Raw genomic sequence first — 17,950 nt, forward strand, 5'->3', positions numbered from 1 at the left:
ACCTGCTTGACTTAAAGTTATATCTTAGAATTCAACAAACACTCATTTAGAAAGTAGCATAGTATAGGTGTGTGACAATGATAGTTGTTGCCTGCAGCATGGAATAGTCATCTAGCAGGGGACATTAATGACGTGGAGATGACACTTAAGTGTTGGGGAGACGAAAGGAAATGGAGTTGGAGATGAAAATTGAAAAACATCTCTAATTGTATTATTTTTTTCATCTTTTTAAAGAAGTGTCACATTCTCTCAATTTTGCAGGGTTACAGTGCTGACAACGACAGTGATGCGCGTGTGTACAAATATGGCACCCAGAAAACAAAATTAAAATCTTGGCGTCGAGTTAGCGACCCCAACACTGCGAGATCAACGGCTGTCAGTTCCATCCCAGATACAACCTTGCAGCTGACCTCAGATGACCTTGAAGACTTTTTGATTGACAGTTTCATGTCGAAGCCGTCCCGATTCCCTGCTGTCTTCATAACAGGTAGCAGCAATTACATTTATATAAGTCCAGGCTTGTTAATGTGCCTGATAATTAATGTGAGTCAGGTTAACCTGTGTCTGACCCACTGGGAGTGGAACGCCACGACCATGCAGTTAGATTGATGTGGGTGACCCAGGCTTGTCTCCCACTTCCGCCATGATGCAGCAGTTCTGCGATGACAAAATTATTCTTAACTCAATATCAGTATCAATATCAATAATTTCTAGTGAAATATAGCAATGGTATTCTCCCCAAAGAAATAACAAATGCAGGTAGTAATTTTCTGTATTTTTCTCTATATTTGAGAATAATTTTCAATGTTTCCATGGAGACTTAATTTTAAAATTTTTGATAACTGAAAATGATTAAATTAATCAGAGATAGACACGGCCACTCAGCTGTCCGTGACGAGTGAAAATCCAGAGGGAATAGTTATCCCAAAATATAGTTAATTTACAGAAACTATTAGTCCAAAATTAGCCGTGGAGTGGTTGGGGATTGGCAATGGTGTCTCTCCTTGTATTAAAGCGAGCAGGAAATTGGTGCGTAAAATGTAAGTACCGCTTGCTCGCAATTTGTCTGCCTCCTTTTGTTTATTGTCATGGAGGATCCACTGCACATGTTGGAAACAATGACATATTGCATTAAACTTCTCCCAAACAAACAATGGAATTTAGTGCTAGACTTGGTGTCTGTCACTGGTCATCGTGTCAAATCTGGTCATAAGTAGATCAAATGGTTTGTACTTGATTTGTTGTTGTGTAACTCAGCACTCAGCTGGTAGTTCAGCTATATGACAAAGGGCTGTAGATAATTGAGCCTGGCCCAGACAATCCAGTGATTGATATTTCCATTCCGTCTGGGGTATGATGACATGCAATTAACGAAGACACTGACTGATTGCCAAATCCATTGAATCGCTTTTACGACCAGAATGGGTTGCTTGGGACTGTTTCTAACCGGGCATGTATATACACAAAATTATGCTAAAAGGTTTAACAAATTTTGGAACCTGGTCCTTCCTTGATTTAGTTCTGATTTAAAGGGGCACTGATCTAACGCAATTCCCCGGACTGGTTGTTGCCTTTGTTATTGTTTTTTTCCCCGTGAGTACCCAGATGATACGCAACGCAACTGAGCGTGACCAGAGACTGGGCTACCGTCTGCAAGGACAGCTAAATAAACTTTGATGCTTGAGGCAATATTTGTTTTACGCATTTTTGCATAAACACTGATTGGTTAACTGTGATCTATAAAGATTTCGACAAAGGGCGCATGTTAATTAATTTCTTAAGCCTAAACAAACAGACAAAAAGAACAGCGGAGCTCATCGGATGTCGTCATTTGGAAATACCCCAGATGGTTATAGTTTAATACTAAAAAAAGTATCCATGCAGTGAAAGCATTTTCGGATTTCGGCTTGCGTGGATAATACGATTACTACTCCCTTGTTGTCATCCACGTTTTCTCGTATAACCCTACACTTGTGTATTTGTCGTCATTCACTTGATGCTCAGTTAATGAATTTATTACAGGTACAATTAGTGGTAGCACCACTTAGATTACCTGACAAAGGTTCCCATTTGGCATTTATTGTGTCTGGGGTAATTATTCAATCTAAATCCAGGTTTGAAGTGAGCTGAAATGTGTGTTATGTAATATGCACGTGGCAGCCCAACAAGGGATGCATGATCAGTTGATTTACTTTTTTTTGTAAATCAACGGATCGTTCCTAGTCATCAATGGATTAACAGACAATACGTTGATTGATTAATCACTGTTATCTTGCACAGTGGATATGTCAAGAGTGAGTGTTTACATGTCTAGGTTTACTAAAACAAAGGGAATATACTCATATCATGGCGTGAAGTGCCGATGTAAAAACAACATACTTTGTTCAAAGGGTTAACTGTTAATACGTTGATTGATTGATCATTGTTATCCATCACTCAATGGATTTTTTAGGAACCGTGGACGTTATGAAAATAGTTGTCACATGGGCTTTCTCAGCAGACCATTGAGACTTGACACCTATGTGAAACACCTGAAACAATCCAGGTGATCAGTTGAGAAATGAACACGGGTTATAATATTCCGAAACGATATATATCTTTTAAAATATTTGATTGTTGCTGAGACACGTGACATCGAATAAGTTTCTTTGTACAGCTGCAGACAAGTGGGATATTGTTCCTTTGTGTGGATATTCACGGATACATTCCTCGAACAAGGAAGCTGCCTAAAATTTATACACATAAATTTGGTAGGTTGTAATTATGATATTTGCATTTTGTTTTCCTTCATTTGAACCGATTCGTTCTTGTTTCTCTACGTCTTGGTTGGGAAATTCTTCAATGAGCGATAGACGTTGTTTTCACAGGTCTTTTCCTTTGTAAGCGTGTATATATTACCGTCAATTTGTAAAATGTGATTCTTTCAGGCAAAATGTGTAAATATTTCAGTCATTTTGACTAAAAAATCTGTCCAGATTGATTAAGACGATCAAAAGGGCCTACAAACATCACAACAGATTATTTTGTAGGATTAGAAGCCAAACAACATGGAAATGTACTTTTCAACGTAACATTTTCAGTCTCTTGGTGATGACATTAAACATCAAAATGTTTGGAATTCGTTATCATAATAATACAGGTGGAAATGTTTTTCAGTCACTTTGTAAAAAATAACTGAATATTTAGACGTTTAATAAATTTGTTACACATTTGACAGTAAAAAAATATACACACTATAAAAAAAGCAATGCTCAGGTGAAATATTTACTTTGCGTAGCAAGTCAAAATAGTGTAAACGAAAATCGCAAAATTACCAAGCGAGTGACTTATCAAAACTTCGTCACCATTACCGATGCTACCCACAAAGATACCTACATTTCTTTATTATCTCGAAAACTGTATTTCATTTTGTTGATCAGTGTGACCATACGCCCTTATTACTACCCATAAAAGTGGTCGCGAACTAGTCTAGGTTTCTGCTATACATCCGGGTACTCACTGGGAAAAAACAATAACAAAGGCAACAACCAGTCCCGGGGAATTGCGTTAGATCAGTGCCCCTTTAAATACAGTCAAACACTGTTGTGTTAAACTTTGATGTGTCGAAGATATAGTTGTTTTGAAGTAAAAGCTTTGTCCCTGCGTATTCCTTTATATTTATCATTTTCGGATGTTTCGAACATGGGATAACTCAAAGTATTTACAGATGTTGTGGAATATATACTTGGATGTCAGATGTTGTGGAATATATACTTGGATGTCAGATGTTGTGGAATATATATTTGGATGTCAGATGTTGTTTATTATAGGGTGTCCCATTTGTCTTAATCGCCGCAATTCGCTGTGCAGAGTTGCGTCCCTTTGACACGCCAGAATCCTGTGATTGTGGGTTCAATCCCGGTTCGCCCCGATTGTGTTTCTAGGTTTGTCAGCACCATCGTGGGTTTCACCAAAGTGGTAAACGTCTGGAACCTGCATTACTTCGGGCTTTCCTCCCACATTAAGCTGGCACACCGTGATATAACTGGAATAATGTTAAAAGCAGCGTTTAACCCAGCTCACTCACTCACTATTATAGACAAACCTATAATCCCATTGTTTGGTTGGTGGAGGGAGTGGAATGGGTTGATGTTAATTGGGCAGCAGGATATGACAGTCCACTGAGCCCTGCCGGAAGGAATACAGGGAGGCCTAATTTGGTCCACTAAGCCAATTTGTTTACTTCCTAATTTGATATTGTAAATTAATCATGATTTATAACATCCCTGGGGCTAATGGCTAAATTCTGGGAGTAACACAGTAATGAAACAAGGCAAGGGCAGCTTATCTATTGACCTGCTGTGTCCCCGATTGGCCGTTTCTGTAGGGTTTGTATGTTCGTACAAGTAGCTTCTTCTGCACCATACTCTGGTCAGCTGACCTTCATGTTATGGGTTAAGGTTGAGACAGACATGTGTCAAAGTTCAAACAGTACCTGTATCAAGCCTTCCTAACATAGTACCTGTATCAAGCCTTCCTAACATAGTACCTGTATCAAGCCTTCCTAACATAGAACCTGTATCAAGCCTTCCTAACATGGTACCTGTATCAAGCCTTCCTAACATGGTACCTGTATCAAGCCTTCCTAACATGGTACCTGTATCAAGCCTTCCTAACATAGTACCTGTATCAAGCCTTCCTAACATAGTACCTGTATCAAGCCTTCCTAACATAGTACCTGTATCAAGCCTGCATTCACACAGTACTTCTATCATGTACAGATTCTTATAGTACTTCTATCATGTATGGATTCTTATAGTACTTCTATCATTTATGGATTCTTATAGTACTTCTATCATGTATGGATTCTTATAGAACTTCTATCATGTATGGATTCTTATAGTACTTCTATCATGTATGGATTCTTATAGTACTTCTATCATGTATGGATTCTTATAGTACTTCTATCATGTATGGATTCTTATAGTACTTCTATCATGTATAGGTTCTTATAGTACTTCTATCATGTATAGGTTCTTATAGTACTTCTATCATGTACGGATTCTTATAGTACTTCTATCATGTACAGATTCTTATAGTACTTCTATCATGTACAGATTCTTATAGTACTTCTATCATGTATAGGTTCTTATAGTACTTCTATCATGTATAGGTTCTTATAGTACTTCTATCATGTATGGATTCTTATAGTACTTCTATCATGTATGGATTCTTATAGTACTTCTATCATGTATGGATTCTTATAGTACTTCTATCATGTATGGATTCTTATAGTACTTCTATCATGTATAGATTCTTATAGTACTTCTATCATGTATGGATTCTTATAGTACTTCTATCATGTATAGGTTCTTATAGTACTTCTATCATGTATAGGTTCTTATAGTACTTCTATCATGTACGGATTCTTATAGTACTTCTATCATGTACAGATTCTTATAGTACTTCTATCATGTACAGATTCTTATAGTACTTCTATCATGTATAGGTTCTTATAGTACTTCTATCATGTATATGTTCTTATAGTACTTCTATCATGTATGGATTCTTATAGTACTTCTATCATGTATGGATTCTTATAGTACTTCTATCATGTATGGATTCTTATAGTACTTCTATCATGTATGGATTCTTATAGTACTTCTATCATGTACAGATTCTTATAGTACTTCTATCATGTACGGATTCTTATAGTACTTCTATCATTTATGGATTCTTATAGTACTTCTATCATGTATAGGTTCTTATAGTACTTCTATCATGTATGGATTCTTATAGTACTTCTATCATGTATGGATTCTTATAGTACTTCTATCATGTATAGGTTCTTATAGTACTTCTATCATGTACAGATTCTTATAGTACTTCTATCATGTATAGGTTCTTATAGTACATCTATCATGTATGGATTCTTATAGTACTTCTATCATGTATAGGTTCTTATAGTACTTCTATCATGTATGGATTCTTATAGTACTTCTATCATGTATAGGTTCTTATAGTACTTCTATCATGTATGGATTCTTATAGTACTTCTATCATGTACAGATTCTTATAGTACTTCTATCATGTATGGATTCTTATAGTACTTCTATCATGTACAGATTCTTATAGTACTTCTATCATTTATGGATTCTTATAGTACTTCTATCATGTACAGATTCTTATAGTACTTCTATCATGTATAGGTTCTTATAGTACTTCTATCATGTACAGATTCTTATAGTACTTCTATCATGTATAGGTTCTTATAGTACTTCTATCATGTATAGGTTCTTATAGTACTTCTATCATGTACAGATTCTTATAGTACTTCTATCATGTACGGATTCTTATAGTACTTCTATCATTTATGGATTCTTATAGTACTTCTATCATGTATAGGTTCTTATAGTACTTCTATCATGTATGGATTCTTATAGTACTTCTATCATGTATAGGTTCTTATAGTACTTCTATCATGTATAGGTTCTTATAGTACTTCTATCATGTATAGGTTCTTATAGTACTTCTATCATGTACAGATTCTTATAGTACTTCTATCATGTATAGGTTCTTATAGTACTTCTATCATGTATGGATTCTTATAGTACTTCTATCATGTACAGATTCTTATAGCACATGAATGAAGCATGGATGAAAGGTTAGTCAAATAACCTTGGTTTTAAACAACATGCCATTACATAACCAATTTCACTTTCAGTATGTCAATATGAGTATGTCACTAAGTCTATTTATTATGTGAAGCATACAGTCAGCGGTGCTCAATGATTTTCCAGGTGTCCATTATTTCTAAGATGTCCAGTCTTCAGTGAAAGTTCCATATATCATGTCAGTAAGAATCAATACCTATCAGGCTTGTCAGACTGCATATGTCAGGCCTCTCTCATCACGTACACGGACATAGGTGGCCCAGTTGCTAAGGCGCCACACCTTTGGGTGCAGAGTTACATCCCTTGGGCACACCAGGAACCTATAATTGTGGGTTGAATCCTGATTTTTTTCTCTTAGTTGGTTTAGTCATCTGCAGACTCAAATATTTTACAAATGTTTTATGTATACTTTCTTCCTGCTAATCCATGATAATAGGGGGCACGGGTGGCCAAGTCGTCTAAGGTGCCCCGATTCGCTGTGCAGAGTTGCGTCCTATGAATGTGGGTTCGAATCCCAGTTCGCCCTGATTATGTTTCTAGGTTTGTCAGCACCATACCCGTGCTTGTGGGTTTCACCGAATTGGTAAACGTCTGAGACCTGCATCACTTCGGGCTTTCCTCCCGCATTAAGCTGACACGCCACAATATAACTGGAATAATGTTAAAAGCGGTGTTAAACCCAACTCACTCACTCACCATGATAATACAATTTTATGTATACTTTCTTCCTGCTAATTCATGAGCTTTCTTGGTATGTTGTTGATCTTTGTCCTCCAGGGATGTGTTTTAAAAGTTGTCTAATCTGAACATATGATTAGCATATTATCATAACACATGTTCAACATAATTCTGGCAACAGAACAGCAAAAGTAAATTCAAAATGGCTGTCACAGCAGAATATTGTTTTAAAGAATGCATCCTTTGTGGCACCATCTTCTCTTCAAAACCATTTGAAATACTGTTCAGGTTATAAGGATCCTTCATGAGATGGCAGCCATATTGAAAAAAAATATTTATGGGAATTCCTATGTTTTTTGTTCTAAATGTAATAAATTTGGAGCATGTTTAATTAGTAGTGAGTCTCAATATACATGTCCTGCTTTTTATGATGTTTTAAATTTTGACCTTAATTTGACCTTTGAACTTTGATCATACTGAAAGCTGAATTTAGTGTGGTTGTTACTCAGCCATTTTCTTTCAACATGGAATGTGCATGAAATTTGGTATATATGTAGAAGTAGTGGGATTCAGTGTACCCCAAAATGAATATCCTTGCACTCTACACATCATCACCTCAGAAACCACTTAACCAATAAAGATGACACTTCACATGACATCTGATTTGGTTAAGAGGATTCGATACATGGCAGCCATATTGAAAAATCTATAACCTAAAAACCTATGCTGTGCCATTTTTGTTGAAAATGTAATGAAATTTGGTTCCTGTGTATATTGTCAAGGGGCTCATTATAAACTTGTGAAAAAATGTAACTGTGCTTCATACAAAGTGAGTGAGTTGGGTTTAATGCCGCTTTTAACATTATTCCAGTTATATCGTGGCGTGTCAGCTTAATGTGGGAGGAAAGCCCGAAGTGATGCAGGTCTCAGACATTTACCACTTCGGTGAAACCCACGAGCACGGGTATGGTGCTGACAAACCTAGAAACATAATCGTGGAGAACCGGGATTCGAACCCACAATCATAGGTTTCTGGCGTGCCCAAGGGACGCAACTCTGCACAGCGAATTGCGGCGCCTTAGACGACTGGGCCACCCATGCCCCCTTCATACAAAGTGGTGTAAATGTTAATATTTAGTCATTCATCTGAATATTCATCAATATTTTCATTAACAAAACCCATACCTGGTAAAGGGATACAGAGCAATATGCCCAACAAATAGGGTGGTGTAACAACTCAATTAACAATGTCAATATCGGGTGTGACCACCTTTTGTGTTGATGCAGGCGAGGCAGTGGCTGTGCATTGAAGACACCAGGTGCTTGAAAACAACCTGGAGGATGTTGTTCCAAATGTCAACCAAAGATTGGCCCCACTGAAATCACGTTACCGGTTGATTCTGGTCCTATTGTAATGGTTGTTCCATCTCATCCCAGATATCTTCTGTGGGAAGTGGTAAACGTCTTAGACCTGCATCACTTCGGGCTTTCCTCCCACATTAAGCTGACAGGCCGTGATATAACTGGAATAATGTTAAAAGCGGCGTTAAACCCAACTCACTCACTCACTCACTCACTCTGTGGGAAGAGGTCTGGAGAAACAGCCAGCCATGGCAGTACAGCAATGTTATCTGTTACCACACATGCGACATGTGGGCGGGCATTATCCTGCTACAGCGTGATGTTATGTCCCTGCATTTGCACAAAGGGTAGGGCATGATCTTAAACAATGTCGTGCCAGCAGCGTACACCATTCGAAATATCATCTCTTCAGAAACAACTTGACCAGCTCTTGTTCCAACCAATGACTGCACCTGTTAAAGAAGATTGAATCTGAATATGGCCACCATGGCAGCACATTGAAAAAGCTATTTATTGCCATTAATCGGCCATTTTTTGTTCAAAGTGTAATGAAATTTGGTGTTTATTTACCTGTAGTATCTTGTTGAATTCAACACGTTATGTTTTCTTCACAATTTTCAAACATTTGGACCTTTTTGACCATACACTTCATTTCTTTAAATATGCATATTTGGCTTTGTTACTCCTGAAATTACAATCATCAAATTTCAAAGAGACTCTTGAATTGTACGGGACCAGTGTTACTAACAATGATTCAACAATAAACAACATGGAAAACATGCCGCCAACTGACTGTGGCATTCTTTTTCCAAATTCCTCCTGTTGGTCTTATAGAAGGCTCCAACTTTTTATTCCAAGGGGCGTCTGACGGTCGTATAGAAGGCTCCGCATTCTTTTTCGATGGGGCTTCTGACAGTCATGTAGAAGGCTCCACATTCTAACTCCAAGTGGCTCCTGTTGGTCAATTAGATGGCTCCACATTCTTACTTCAAGTGGCTCCTGTGGGTCATATAGAAGGCTCCACATTCTTACTTCAAGTGGCTCCTGTTAGTCATATAGAAGGCTCCACATTCTTACTTTAAGTGGCTCCTGTTGGTCATATAAAAGGCTCCACATTCTTACTTCAAGTGGCTCCTGTTGATCATATAGAAGGCTTTACATTCTTACTTCAACTGGCTCCTGTTGGTCATATAGAAGGCTCCACATTCTTACTTCAAGTGGCTCCTGTTGGTCATATAGAAGGCTCCACATTCTTACTTCAAGTGGCTCCTGTTAGTCATATAGAAGGCTCCACATTCTTACTTTAAGTGGCTCCTGTTGGTCATATAAAAGGCTCCACATTCTTACTTCAAGTGGCTCCTGTTGATCATATAGAAGGCTTTACATTCTTACTTCAACTGGCTCCTGTTGGTCATATAGAAGGCTCCACATTCTTACTTCAAGTGGCTCCTGTTGGTCATATAGAAGGCTCCACATTCTTACTTCAAGTGGCTCCTGTTAGTCATATAGAAGGCTCCACATTCTTACTTTAAGTGGCTCCTCTTGATCATATAGAAGGCTCCACATTCTTACTTCAAGTGGCTCCTGTGGGTCATATAGAAGGCTCCACATTCTTACTTCAACTGGCTCCTGTTGGTCATATAGAAGGCTCCACACTCTTACTTCAAGTGGCTCCTGTTGGTCATATTGAAGGCTCCACATTCTTACTTCAAGTGGCTCCTGTGGGTCATATAGAAGGCTCCACATTCTTACTTCAAGTGGCTCCTGTTGGTCATATAGAAGGCTCCACATTCTTACTTCAAGTGGCTCCTGTTAGTCATAGAGAAGGCACCACATTCTTACTTCAAGTGGCTCCTGTTAGTCATAGAGAAGGCACCACATTCTTACTTCAAGTGGCTCCTGTTGGTCATATAGAAGGCTCCACATTCTTCTTTCAACTGGCTCCTGTTAGTCATATAGAAGGCACCACATTCTTACTTCAAGTGGCTCCTGTGGGTCATATAGAAGGCACCACATTCTTACTTCAAGTGGCTCCTGTTGGTCATATAGAAGGCTCCACATTCTTACTTCAAGTGGCTCCTGTTGGTCATAGAGAAGGCTCCACATTCTTATTTCAAGTGGCTCCTGTGGGTCATAGAGAAGGCTCCACATTCTTACTTCAAGTGGCTCCTGTGGGTCATAGAGAAGGCTCCACATTCTTACTTCAAGTGGCTCCTGTTGGTCATAGAGAAGGCTCCACATTCTTACTTCAAGTGGCTCCTGTTGGTCATATAGAAGGCTCCACATTCTTACTTCAAGTGGCTCCTGTTGGTCATATAGAAGGCTCCACATTCTTACTTCAAGTGGCTCCTGTGGGTCATATAGAAGGCTCCACATTCTTACTTCAAGTGGCTCCTGTTGGTCATATAGAAGGCTCCACATTCTTACTTTAAGTGGCTCCTGTTGGTCATATAGAAGGCTCCACATTCTTACTTCAAGTGGCTCCTGTGGGTCATAAAAGAAGGCTCCACATTCTTACTTCAACTGGCTCCTGTTGGTCATATAGAAGGCTCCACATTCTTACTTCAATTGGCTCCTGTGGGTCATAGAGAAGGCTCCACATTCTTACTTCAATTGGCTCCTGTGGGTCAAATAGAAGGCTCCACATTCTTACTTCAAGTGGCTCCTGTTAGTCATATAGAAGGCTCCACATTCTTACTTCAAGTGGCTCCTGTTGGTCATATAGAAGGTTCCACATTCTTACTTCAAGTGGCTCCTGTTGGTCATATAGAAGGCTCCACATTCTTACTTCAAGTGGCTCCTGTGTGTCATATAGAAGGCTCCACATTCTTACTTCAAGTGGCTCCTGTTAGTCATATAGAAGGCTCCACATTCTTACTTCAAGTGGCTCCTGTGTGTCATATAGAAGGCTCCACAGTCTTACTTCAAGTGGCTCCTGTTGGTCATATAGAAGGCTCCACATTCTTCTTTCAAGTGGCTCCTGTTGGTCATATAGAAGGCTCCACATTCTTACTTTAAGTGGCTCCTGTTGGTCATATAGAAGGCTCCACATTCTTACTTCAAGTGGCTCCTGTGGGTCATAAAAGAAGGCTCCACATTCTTACTTCAAGTGGCTCCTGTTGGTCATATAGAAGGCTCCACATTCTTACTTCAAGTGGCTCCTGTGGGTCATAGAGAAGGCTCCACATTCTTACTTCAATTGGCTCCTGTGGGTCAAATAGAAGGCTCCACATTCTTACTTCAAGTGGCTCCTGTTGGTCATATAGAAGGCTCCACATTCTTACTTCAAGTGGCTCCTGTTGGTCATATAGAAGGCTCCACATTCTTCTTTCAACTGGCTCCTGTTAGTCATATAGAAGGCACCACATTCTTACTTCAAGTGGCTCCTGTTGGTCATAGAGAAGGCTCCACATTCTTACTTCAACTGGCTCCTGTTAGTCATATAGAAGGCTCCACATTCTTACTTCAAGTGGCTCCTGTTGGTCATATAGAAGGCACCACATTCTTACTTCAACTGGCTCCTGTTAGTCATATAGAAGGCTCCACATTCTTACTTCAATTGACTCCTGTTAGTCATAGAGAAGGCACCACATTCTTCTTTCAAGTGGCTCCTGTTGGTCATATAGAAGGCTCCACATTCTTACTTCAAGTGGCTCCTGTTAGTCATAGAGAAGGCACCACATTCTTCTTTCAAGTGGCTCCTGTTGGTCATATAGAAGGCTCCACATTCTTACTTCAAGTGGTTCCTGTTAGTCATATAGAAGGCTCCACATTCTTCTTTCAAGTGGCTCCTGTTGGTCATATAGAAGGCTCCACATTCTTACTTCAAGTGGCTCCTGTTGGTCATATAGAAGGCTCCACATTCTTACTTCAAGTGGCTCCTGTTAGTCATATAGAAGGCTCCACATTCTTCTTTCAAGTGGCTCCTGTTGGTCATATAGAAGGCTCCACATTCTTCTTTCAAGTGGCTCCTGTTGGTCATATAGAAGGCCCCACATTCTTCTTTCAAGTGGCTCCTGTTAGTCATATAGAAGGCTCCACATTCTTACTTCAAGTGGCTCCTGTTGGTCATATAGAAGGCTCCACATTCTTACTTCAAGTGGCTCCTGTTGGTCATATAGAAGGCTCCACAGTCTTACTACAAATGGCTGCCACTTCAAACTGCCAGCTTGCATATATTGAGAGCATTCCATATCCCTATTTAGGGAGTGTGAGAATTCCGACAACCTTCTTATTCCCCCAAGTAAGACCTGGATTAAGTACCAGCATTTCCTCAAGAGATGGTGGTGCACTTCCTTTGACATTTGACCTTCAAGAGATGAATGCGTTAATGTTTTGCTCCGTAAGTTGCCACTAATGACTAAAGCTGTTGCAGGGGTGAGTGAGCCCAGCATATCCATTCAGTCAATATTGATTTACCCCAAATAGGAAATTGTCCGTTTCTGAACATATTGATTTACCATAAATAGGTTGTACAGCGTTTCTTCTGTTGAGATTATGCCATTACTTAGACAAGGAAGAACACCCTCCAGGTAATCTGCATCTCATCACGCACAGAGATATGGAATCATGGGACACACAGGTGACAGATGTCAATCATGCAGTCACACTGGGCAGAAGCAGAGATACATTGTTGGTGGAGATGGTGCAGCGATTGGCTGTAGGAAAACACTCATGTCTTCTGGTCAGGTACAATGATTGACTTCAAGATTAACATGCTTGTATTATTAATCAGGTACATAGATTGACTTTAACTGAAATGTGTATCACTAGGTCAGGTGCAAAGATTGACTTTAGCTGAAATGTGTATCACTAGGTCAGGTACAACGATTGCCCTCAACAGAAACATGTGTATCACCAGGTCAGGTACAACGATTGCCCTCAACAGAAATGTGTATCACTTGGTCGGGTACAATGATTGACGTCAACAGAAATGTGTATCACTAGGTTGGGTACAATGATTGACTTCAACAGAAATGGGTATCACTAGGTCAGGTACAACGATTGCCCTCAACAGAAATGTGTATCACCAGGTCAGGTACAACAATTGCCCTCAACAGAAATGTGTATCACTAGGTCGGGTACAACGATTGCCCTCAACAGAAATGTGTATCACTAGGTCAGGTACATTGATTGATTTCAACTGAAATGTGTATCACCAGGTCAGGTACAATAATTGACTTCAACTGAAATGTGTATCACTAGGTCAGGTACAATGATTGACTTCAACTGAAATATGTATCACAGGTCAGGTACAACAATTGCCCTCAACAGAAATGTGTATCACTAGGTCAGGTACAATGATTGATTTCAACTGAAATGTGTATCACCAGGTCAGGTACAATAATTGACTTCAACTGAAATGTGTATCACTAGGTCAGGTACAATGATTGACTTCAACTGAAATATGTATCACTAGGTCATGTACAATGATTGACTTCAACTGAAATGTGTATCACTAGGTCATGTACAATGATTGACTTCAACTGAAATATGTATCACCAGGTCATGTACAATGATTGACTTCAACAGAAAGGTGTATCACTAGGTCGGGTACAATGATTGATTTCAACTGAAATGTGTATCACCAGGTCAGGTACAATAATTGATATCAACTGAAATATGTATCACCAGGTCATGTACAATAATTGATTTCAACTTATATGTGTATCACTAGGTCAGGTACAATGATTGACCTCAACTGAAATGTGTATCACAGGTCAGGTACAATGATTGACTTCAACTGAAATGTGTACCTTCAGGTCAGGTACAATGATTGACTTCAACAGACACACTTGAATCATCAATTCTGATCAAATGCACCTGTTTAGATGAGTTCTATGTTAAAAAGCCCCGGTGACGGATTTGATTGTTGATTGTTTGTCATCTGCCTGTGCACCTGAAGAAGTTTTTAACATTTAAATTTCCTCATCTCCTCCAAACCACAAGGCCTATGGTGTGGAAAGTTTTATGAAATTTAACTTACAGTGGTATGCATAATAGAACTACTTATTACCCCCATGTACTATTGTGGCTGCCATGTTGAAAGATCTTTGTTTGGCCCTTGGACAAAAAAATGTCTACAACTTTGTAATTAAAACATGTTGTTAGGATGACTGTTCTGTTGAAACTTATGTTACATAATTTTATTTGTACATATCCTTGTTTACCTTTGAATTTTGACTCTTAATGTTGCAAATATTGAAGAAAAGGTCAGCTACAGTGCCAAGTTACTCTGTGCCAAGTTACAATGCTTTATTTATTACATTGAATAAAAAATATTTTTCTAATTAAACATCTCATATGTATCAAGAACTTTGAAATATAAGTGGAACTCATCTTGAACCCAAGATTAAAGGTAACACGATGGGGAGTCGGAAGAACAAAGATTAGCGAGGGAAATTAATCTGAGATCTCCTCATGAACTAAAAACTGTCAATCGTTCTACAGTCATTGGATCAGTCTACTCAAACAGTTCATAGGCTGTCATAGATGCGACGCAGGTCGGCTGACATTCTATGTGTAGTCCCTCAGGGATATAAGAACTAGGAAGGCAGCCATATTGAATGCATTTCATCAGTTTCATTTTATGTTATTTGTTTGTAGTATGTGCAATAACTTATTTATATTTATTTTAACTGTTGCCTTCAAATTAACTTCACATACCCCAGGGGGCACGGGTGGCCCAGTCGTCTAAGGTGCCGCGATTTAATGTGAGTTGCGTCCCTTGGCCACACCAGAAACCTATGATTGTGGGTTCGAATCCTGGTTCGCCCTGATTATGTTTCTAGGTTTGTCAGCACCATTCCAGTGCTTGTGGGTTTCACCGAAGTGGTAAACGTCTGAGACCTGCATCACTTCAGGCTTGCCTCCCACATTAAGCAGGACACGCTGCGATATAACTGTAATACTGTTAAAAGCGTGGTTAAAGGGGCACTGATCTAAAGCAATTCCCCAGGACTGGTCGTTGCCTTTGTTATTGTTTTTTCCCGTGAGTACCCGGATGATATAGCAGAAACCTAGACTAGTTCGTACCTGTGCTGCGCATTTCGTAAGAGCATTTGTCACTTTTATTGATAGTATAAGGGCGTATGGTCACATTGATCAACAAAATGAAATACAGTTTTGGAAATAATAAGGAAATGTAGGTATCTTTGTGGGTAGCATCGGTAATGATGACGAAGTTTTGGGAAGTCACTTGCTTGGTAATTGTGCGATTTTCGTTTACACTATTTGGACTCCCAACACAAAGTAAATATCTCACCTGAGCACTGCTTATTTTATCGTGTTGATATTTTTAGTCAAAATGTGCACAATTTTCACTTAGGAAATTTATTAAACGCCAGAATATTCAGCTATTTTACAAATTGACTGAAAAATATGTCCATCCGTATTAATATGACAACGAATTCCAAACATTTTTATGTTTAATATCATCACCAAGAGACTGAAAATGTTACGATGAAAAGTACATTTCTATATTGTTTGGCTTAATACATAATCTATTTGATGTTTTTAGGCCTTTTTGATCGTCTTAATCAATTTTAGTCAATCTGTTAAAGAAATTGACAGAGTTTTCAGTCTAAATGACTGAAATGTTTACACATTTTATAAATTGCCTGAGAGAATCACATTTTACAAATTGACTGTAATATATACACGCTTACAAAGGAAAAGACTTGTAAAAACAACGTCTATCGCGTATCGAAGAATTTCCCAACCAAGACGTAGAGGAACAAGAATGAATCTGTCCAATGCTACAGAAAATGAAGGAAATCAAAATGCAAATATCATAATTACAACCTACCAAATTTATTTGTATAATTTTAGGCAGCTTCCTTGTTCGAGGAATGTATCCGTGAATATCCACACAAATGAAAAATATCCCACACGTCTGCAGCTGTACAAAGAAACAATCAAATATTTTAAAATATATATATCTTTCGGGATATTATAACCCGTGTTCGTTTCTCAACTGATCACTTAGATTGTTTCAAGTGTTTCACAAAAGTGTCAAGTCTCAAAGGTTGGCTGAGAAAGCCCACGTGACAACTATTTTCATAACGTCCACGGTTCCTAAAAAAATCCATTGAGTTAGATAACAATGAGCAATCAATCAATGTATTATCGGTTAACCCTTTGAACAAAGTATGTTGTTTTTACATCGGCACTTCACGCCATGATATGAGTGTATTCCCTTTGTTTCAGTAAACCTAGACATGTAAACACTCACTTTTGACATATCCACTGTGCAAGATAACAGTGATTAATCAATCAGAGTATTTTCTGTTAATCCTTTGATGACTAGAACGATCCGTTGATTTACAAAAATGTAAATCAAATGATCATTCATCTCTTACTGGACTGCCACATGCATATTACATAACGCACATTTCACCTCACTTCAAACCTGAATTTAGATTGAATAATTACCCCAGACACAATAAATGCCAAATGGGAACCTTTGTCAGGTAATCTGACTGGTGCTATCACTAATTATACCTGTAATATACTCTTTAACTGAGCATCAAGTGAATGACGACAAATACACAAGTGTAGGGTTATACCATAAGACGTGGATGACAACAAGGGAGTAGTAATCGTATTATCGACGCAAGCCGAAATCCGAAAATGCTTTCACTGCATGGATACTTTTTTTTATTATTAAACTATAACAATCAGTGGTATTTCCAAATGACGACATCCAATGAGCTCCGCCGTTCTTTTTGCCTTTAGGCTGAAGAAATTAATTAACATGCGCCCTTTGTCGAAATCTTTATAGATCACGGTTAACCAATCATTGTTCAAAAATGAGTAAAACAAATATGGCCTCCAAGTTTATTTATCAGTCCTTGCAGACAGTAGCCCAGTCTCCTGTCACTCTCAGTTGCGTTGCGTATCATCCGGGTACTCACGGGGAAAAAACATTAACAAAGGCAACAACCAGTCCCGGGGAATTGCTTTAGATCAGTGCCCCTTTAAAACCCAACTCACTCACTCACATACCCCATAAATGTAGTTACTCTGTATTTTGTATATCTCATCTGGAAATGTTGTGTATAATATCCTGTGGAAGTCTCTTAAAAGTGCTCACTGAAGTGTCATCCACTTTTTACCATGCTAGCCTTGGTAACCATGTTAAAAGTGTCATGTTATCCCACATTGGCTTGTATCATTTTGAAATTGAGTATGCATGCAACTGCAGTAAATGATTTCTTTAATACCACATGTTACGTTTTCTCTTATAGTTTCGAAAC

At 38.6% G+C, this 17,950-nt stretch overlaps 1 protein-coding gene across 3 annotated transcripts in view; it reads left to right on the plus strand.

Annotated features, from left to right (window-relative positions):
* Positions 1 to 17,950, plus strand: part of LOC124118398 — a 40,206-nt gene that overhangs the window by 6,718 nt on the left and 15,538 nt on the right. For all 3 annotated transcript variants that reach the window (XR_007222300.1, XR_007222299.1, XM_046480502.2), the window contains exon 2: positions 262 to 487. Coding sequence is in view for 1 of the 3 variants with exons in the window: in XM_046480502.2 (XP_046336458.2) it covers positions 262 to 487 (226 nt within the window). In the remaining 2 variants the exon portion in view is untranslated. The remainder of the gene's footprint in view (positions 1 to 261; positions 488 to 17,950) is intronic.

Source organism: Haliotis rufescens, unplaced genomic scaffold (genome assembly GCF_023055435.1).
Source record: "Haliotis rufescens isolate VD_foot unplaced genomic scaffold, xgHalRufe1.0.p SCAF_2, whole genome shotgun sequence".
NCBI classification, from domain to species: Eukaryota; Metazoa; Mollusca; class Gastropoda; order Lepetellida; family Haliotidae; genus Haliotis; species Haliotis rufescens.